Source organism: Lemur catta, chromosome 2 (genome assembly GCF_020740605.2).
Source record: "Lemur catta isolate mLemCat1 chromosome 2, mLemCat1.pri, whole genome shotgun sequence".
Lineage (NCBI taxonomy): Eukaryota > Metazoa > Chordata > Mammalia > Primates > Lemuridae > Lemur > Lemur catta.
Window position 1 is genome coordinate 35315755 of NC_059129.1, and position 6837 is coordinate 35322591.

General features: G+C 56.0%; 1 protein-coding gene across 1 annotated transcript; it reads left to right on the forward strand.

The window, feature by feature from the left end:
* Positions 1–815: 815 nt before the first annotated feature.
* On the forward strand, positions 816–4469 carry LOC123632726 (zinc finger protein 764-like). Its single transcript, XM_045543332.1, has 3 exons — positions 816–1659; positions 1804–1917; positions 2641–4469. The coding sequence occupies exons 1-3, from the start codon at positions 1464–1466 to the stop codon at positions 3567–3569; spliced, it is 1239 nt and encodes a 412-aa protein (XP_045399288.1). The 5' UTR covers positions 816–1463; the 3' UTR covers positions 3570–4469.
* The last annotated feature ends 2368 nt before the right edge of the window (positions 4470–6837 follow it).

The following is a 6837-nucleotide window of genomic DNA, read 5'->3' on the forward strand; positions in this document are numbered from 1 at the left end:
ACACCGGACCTGCCCCAAAGATGAAGTCCTTTCCTCGAAGTGTGTGACATGCTGTGATTGATTTAGCCAGCCAAAAAAAAAATATCAGGTCTTCCTGGGGCATGGTATTTATGAAGGCATGTGGGAGCAGAGCAGGTAGTCATTACATGTTAGAAGGTTTGCAGGGAGAGTTGGTGCCATTTACTGAGGTAAAGACCCAGGGGTAGCAGTCCAGTTTGAGCCATGCAGAGTCCGAGGTTCTTGTGGGACATCCCTGCAGGGGCAGGGAGGCAGGTGGGTCTGTGATGGGGAGCAGGAGAGCGAGACTGCAGCAAGAGGGGGTACCTAGACCTTGGTGAGGAGTCCCGCACAGCATATGGGGGACAAGCGCGCTAGTGCGGAAGAAGAGCCTTGTGACCTTCCGCACACCTTACCCGGCTCTCTCCCGGTGCCTCCACGACCTAGGGACATCCAGAATTTCAGGCTCTAACAAGCTTACAATAGAGAAGGTTCTTTTACCTTTTCCATTTTTTTTTTTACTCTCAACGTTAAGAAAGGCTGCTGTCACCCAGTTGTGTTTTTTGTTGTTGTTTTTTGAGACAGAGTCTCACTCTGTTGCCCCGACTAGAGTGCCGTGGCGTCAGCCCAGATCACAGCAGCCTCCAACTCCTGGGCTCAAGCGATCCTCCTGCCTCAGCCTCCCCGGTAGCTGGGACTACAGGCATGTGCCACCATGCCCGGCTGATTTTTTCTATTTTTAGTAAAGACGGGAGGGGGTGGGGTGTGTCTCACTCTTGCTCGGGCTGGTCTCCAGCTCCTGGGCTCCAGCGATCCTCCCGCCTCAGACGCCCAGGGAGCCAGGATTACAGGCGTGAGCCACCGCGCCCCGCCTGGTCACCCAGTTTTTGAGATGAGGAGGACAGAACGGGAGAATGATGGTCGTCCGGTGGTGATGGGCTCCAGCCCGATTATCAACGGTCCAGAGACAGAAACTAACGTCCGAATTCCCCGTGGCCGAGCGGCGGCCGCCTCCCGCCGGACGCCCCTTTGTCCCTGTAAACCCGGGCGGAGTCTCGCGGCGGCCCACCCGGCCTGGAGCTGCGCGGCGGGTTTTCAGGGCTGGCGCGTGTAGCCGCCGCGGCCATCTTGAGTGATGGCACGAAGACAAAGGGACCCGTAGCCACCGCGGGCGTCACCGTGGGCACGACTGCGCGGGAGCAGAGTTCGAGAGTCCGCGTTGCCGCCATTTTTCTATGGCGGCATCTTCCGGTCCTGCTTATGTCCTTGCGGCCACCGGCTCTTGCTCTTGGTTTTCATCCACTCTGGGTGCCCGTGAGAGACCGGTTCCTGCTCTCGCGCGGCCCTGATGACAGCCCCCCGAGCCCTGGGCCCAGGCTGCGGGGCGTTCTTGAGCGCCGGAGGCTCCGCAGACCCAGGCTCGGCAAGGGGAGGTGGCCGGCCCGCCGCCGGGGCTGGCAGTTCCCATGGCGCCGCCTCTAGCCCCGCTCCCTGCCCGGGATCCAAACGGGGCCGAGCCCGAGTGGAGGCAGCCCTGGGCCGTGAGCTTCGCGGACGTGGCCGTGTACTTCTCCCCGGAGGAGTGGGGGTGCCTGCGGCCCGCGCAGAGGGCCCTGTACCGGGACGTGATGCGGGAGACCTACGGCCACCTGGGCGCGCTCGGTGAGGCCCGGCGTGCTGGCCTGGGCCACGTCCCCTGTGCCCCGCCCGGTCTGGGTCCTGCATGTGCCCCGGGAGGCCCTGGGGCCGGGCGGGCGGGACTGTAGGGGCCTTCCTCAGCGTGCGCTTTGCGTTCTTCTTCCCCAGGAGTCGGAGGTACCAAGCCGGCGCTCATCTCCTGGGTGGAGGAAGAGGCTGAGCTGTGGGGTCTGGATGCCCAGGATCCGGAGGTGGCGAAGTGTCTGACAGAAGCGGACCCAGGTGAAGTATCGCGGCCTCAGTCCCATGGGGATTTCTCCGTGCCTAGCCCATCCCCATGTTGTCTGCCAACTCCAGCTAGTAGCTTAGCAGCTTCTCCCCTGCATTGCCTTCCCAGCTAGGTCGTTATGCCTGGCCCCTGATGCAGCCTAGAAAGCGGCTGTGATTGTGACTAATTGTGACGTGGCCCTGCCACACCTGCCTCTCCACGCCCAGCTCTCTGGCCTCTGGCTCCTCACATCTAAACTCTGTGGACTGTATCTCTACACCACCTCCCTGCGTTTTCCTACAGCTGGCACCTCTGCCACCTGGCTTACCGTTTTCTACTTTCAGTTCCTCCTGTTGACCTTTGCGGAGTGCCCAGCCCCCCTGAACTCGCCAGTGCTGGCCACCTTCATGGCTTTCTTTGCTCCATTCCTGCTGGAACATCCTCAAGTGTCCACTCATCCTTCATGATCCAGCTCGGATATTGTTCTCTCTCCCTTTCCTCCTAGGGACATTGCCCAGCTCTGAGGCAGCACACACTGCTCCTTCCTTCTCCTCCTCTTTCTGTCTCTGCAGCTGAGGAAAAAGTGTCACTCCCAGCTTCCCTGCTGCACTGAGTCCCAGGGGCAGCCGTGGGTCCAGAAGGCAGTTGTATCTAAGAGGCTTGTTTGTCACGGTGTGAGGTGTGGGATTGAGGACAGGACGAGCCAGAGTCTGAGCTCTCCCCTTATCTCCCAGCAGATTCCAGAAACAAGGAAGAGAAAAGACCAAGGGAAGGGACCAAAGCACTGGAGAAGACCCTTCCTGTGGCTGCCCAGCTTCCTGGGCTGAAGGCTCCCCAGTGCCCCTCTGCTGGGTTCCCTTATGGTTTGAAGCAGGCATCCAAGGTGCCTCGCCGGGGTCGTCCCCCGCTCTGTGCCCACCCTCCTGTCCCACGAGCAGACAAGCGCCACGGCTGCTACATGTGCGGGAAGAGCTTTGCTTGGCGCTCCACGCTGGTAGAGCACCTCTACACCCACACAGGCGAGAAGCCATTCTGCTGCCCTGACTGCGGCAAGGGCTTCAGCCAGGCCTCCTCCCTCAGCAAGCACCGGGCCACCCACCGAGGGGAGCGGCCCCACAGCTGCCCTGACTGTGGCCGGGCCTTCACCCAGCGCTCTGCCCTCACCACCCACCTGCGGGTCCACACGGGCGAGAAGCCCTACCGCTGTGCTGCCTGCGGCCGCTGCTTCAGCCAGAGCTCTGCCCTCTACCAGCACCAGCGGGTACACAGTGGCGAGACCCCCTTCCCCTGCCCAGACTGTGGCCGCGCCTTCGCCCATGCTTCAGACCTTCGGCGCCATGTGCGCACCCACACAGGCGAGAAGCCCTACCCATGCCCAGACTGCGGGCGCTGCTTCCGCCAGAGCTCAGAGATGGCAGCCCACAGGCGCACTCACAGTGGCGAGCGCCCCTACCCATGTCCTCAGTGTGGCAGGTGCTTTGGCCAGAAGTCAGCCATGGCCAAGCACCAGTGGGTCCATCGGCCAGGGGCCAGGGGGCACAGGGGCCGGGGTGCTAGTGGGCTGTCTGTGCCCCTGGCTCCTGGCCGAGGGGACCTGGACCCACCTGTGGGCTTCCAGCTTTACCCAGAGATATTCCAGGAGTGTGGGAGATGGCCTCAAAAATGACAAGGCAAAGGATGAAGCTCTAGACATTGCCTGAGGCCCAAGATGGGCTCAGGGGCCTGAGCTTCTGGCAGCCTGCAGGGAGGGCTCAGGATTCTTGGCAAGAGCTGGGCCTGGGGCATGAGGACAGTTGCATCGTGGGCCCTCACCAGCTTCATCTGCTGACACCTTGCTCCCTCCTGCCCCAGGCCAGAGGTTCCCTTTGCTGAAGCAGGGTTGAGGTAAGAAACCCCACTAATCCTCTATATGGGGAAGCAAAGGCTGTTTCAGCTCGGAAGTGTTAAAGGAAAACTCGTTTTACCCACTGTGTTTTCATTGCACAAGTTAAAAACCGATGGCCATGTACCGAGTGTGGCCTGCAGCTGCCCTATTTATGTATTTATTTTGGCCCAGGCAGTGTTTTTAAGTGTTATGAATTTGTAGTCAAGACTTAAAAAGTCAGGATATTTTACACAAAAATCCCAGTTTCTGCCTTCTCTTGAAAAATCCAAAGATTTGGCAGCTCAACCCAAGCTCCCACAAAACCACGGCTGGTGGGAGCCGAGCAACTGCTGCCTATGCGGCCGGAGCTGGAGCCCTGCATTCGCTGCGGCCCTGCCACTCCTTCCCGACTGGGACCGAGCATCAGTGCCAGTCATGGCTCGCTTTTAGTGTTTTTGGTGTTTTTCTTAAAGCAGAGCAAAGAAGAACGTGAAGTATTTCTTGAACCCACATTTCTGCCAAAGCAGGCTCTCTCCACCTGGCATTTCCCGTTCATCTGTCCGACCTGCTGGGCTCCTGGGGTCATTTCAGTTTGCAAACTGGCCTCCAGCATTGACGGTTTCTGGACTCGAGAAAGGATGGCAGGTAGAGAGCACATATGTGAAATGGCCCAGGAGAAAAGTAAAAGCATCCTTTATTTTAGACCTTTGCTTGTATCACATTTTATGGTTTACAGAGCACTATCTTGTCCATCAACGCATTTCCCCCTCATAAGTGCCTGGGGAAGGAAGCACCTTGCTGAAGAGTCAGTCAGGACTGAAACTTTGATCCCAAACCAAGTGATATGTCTGCTGTGCCACAGTCCCACTCTCAGCTGACTGGCAGTTTCTGAAGGGGAAGGCCCCAGCATTCTCTGCAGTCCTCCTTGGGCACCCTGAGGCCTTCTCAGCCACCCTAGAACCAGCGAGGAGGGTCTCATCACATCTTTGAACTGGAGGAGATCTTAGCTTTCCCAACCTTTTGTAGTTGGGGACACTGAGACCAGGGAAGGTCCAGCAACCTGTCCAAGGTCACACACACAGTGAGACTCCAGGGTTCTTAGCTTACTGCTGTCTCTACCACATCACTCCTGAGTTCCTTGCCGGTGTTGAGCCAGGTTCTGGGGGCATCTGCCCACTCCCTGTGGTAATACCCATGCACTGAGCTGGATTAGGACAGACTAGTCAAATGTCAGCAAAGCCCAGGTGCCAAATGAGTTTGACAAACAGACACATGAAAGACCAAGGCAACAGAGAAACCAGCCAGAGATGACAGTCCCAAGGCAAACAAGCAAAGCTTGTATCTTTGCTGTCTTTGGGTACCCACCATCATGAACAGAAGGGGAACTAGGCCAGGAACATTTGGGGTTAGATTTATAGCCAAAGGGGACTGTGTCCATCTGTATTCCCAAACTGCACAGAATCCCTCACCTGTCACCTGTGACTCCATTATCCATCTACCACTAATTTCTTTGTGGTCAGAGTCCTCCCTTGTCCTGGTAATGGAAGCTGCCAGCCACGGGCAGAGCCTGTCCTGCCTCTGGTCAGGGCAACACTTCACCTCAGAGAGGAGTAAGTAGCAAGGGCCTGTGTCCTCTGCTGGCCTTTGTGCCCTTGCCTTATTCGCCTGTCTCAGCCCTGTGTCTGGCATATGACTTACCAACCTGGAGAAACTTCTAAGAAAGGTAGAAAATTTAGAGAAAAGGCACTGTTTAGTGAAATAATGAACTGACTTGATTTCAACCTCATTTTTAAATTTCATGCCACCAAGTCTTCCTTCACTGTGAGCTTTTCTGGGGAGGATTGACTTGTGTGCCACCTTGTCACAAGGGGCATTTGGGGTGACGAGAGGCACTTTGGCAGTAGGAGCAACCTTTGTACCAGCTTTTAATTCCCAGCATACAACCCCATCCCTTCCCCTAGCCCTCAGCGCTGTCTGGGGAGAGCTTGGTTGTCAACACCAGTTCTCAGCCCAGACTCAAAGCCAGATCTGGACCTGCCTTCAGCTTGCTGATTAAAGGTGCCATAAGTACAACTTAGAGATCTCTGAGTGCTTTGAAGCTTGCTTAGGGCCCAGAAACCAGACCCAGCTCCTCTGCTTCCTGCCCCCATGACCCAGCTTCCTACCATTTCATCAATTTTTTAGTGTCATGAAACCCCTAAACCTCAGCCCCTTCATTCTCAGCTCCTCGTTTCTTGGCGCACATACTTTTATCAAAGGCTGGGCTCCCTTTTCTCTCTGCTACCACAGGTCTTTGAGGCTCAGCTGCAGGGGCAGTTTAAGCCTGGAAGAGGGTTTTCCCAGGGCTGCGTTGGTGCATTGGGGGAAATGTTTTTCTGCACCAGACAGAATAAGCCCCCCCCAAATGGCCAGCCAGAGTGAGAAGCAAAGGCCATGGCCATATGGCTCACCCCTAGCTTGTCCAGGCCTTTTAATATGAAGGTAGAGAGCAGGCATGGTGGCTCATGCCTGTAATCCTAGCACTCTGGCAGGCTGAGTCGGCAGGATTTCTTGAGGTCAGGGGTTTGAGACCATCCTGAGCAAAAGCGAGACCCCATCTCTACTAAAAATAGAAAAATTAGTCGGGTGTGGTGGTGCGTGCCTGTAATCCCAGCTACTCAGGAGGCTGAGAGAGGAGGATCGCTTGAACCAAGGAGTTTGAGGTTGCAGTGAGCTATGACACCACTGCACTCTAGCCCAGGGAGACAAGATCGAGACTCTGTTTCAAAAAATAAATACATAAAGATGAAATAAATTAATAAATAAAATGACAGTAGGTATTAATCTGAGCTCCAAAGACTCCTAAAATTCCCTGGAATGTTTATGTACGTGTGTCTTTCTAGGAATAGGACATGCAAAGAGGTTTATGACCCAAAGAAGGTAAAACCTACTCTAGGTCATTTCCAAAGTGAGGCCTCCCTGCCACAGAATCACATGAAGTATCCTTTAAAAATGTGTAGCTATCCCCCTGGGCCTGCTCCTTGCCTACTGAATCAGAATCTCCAGGGATGGAATTTGATGCCTGCGAACG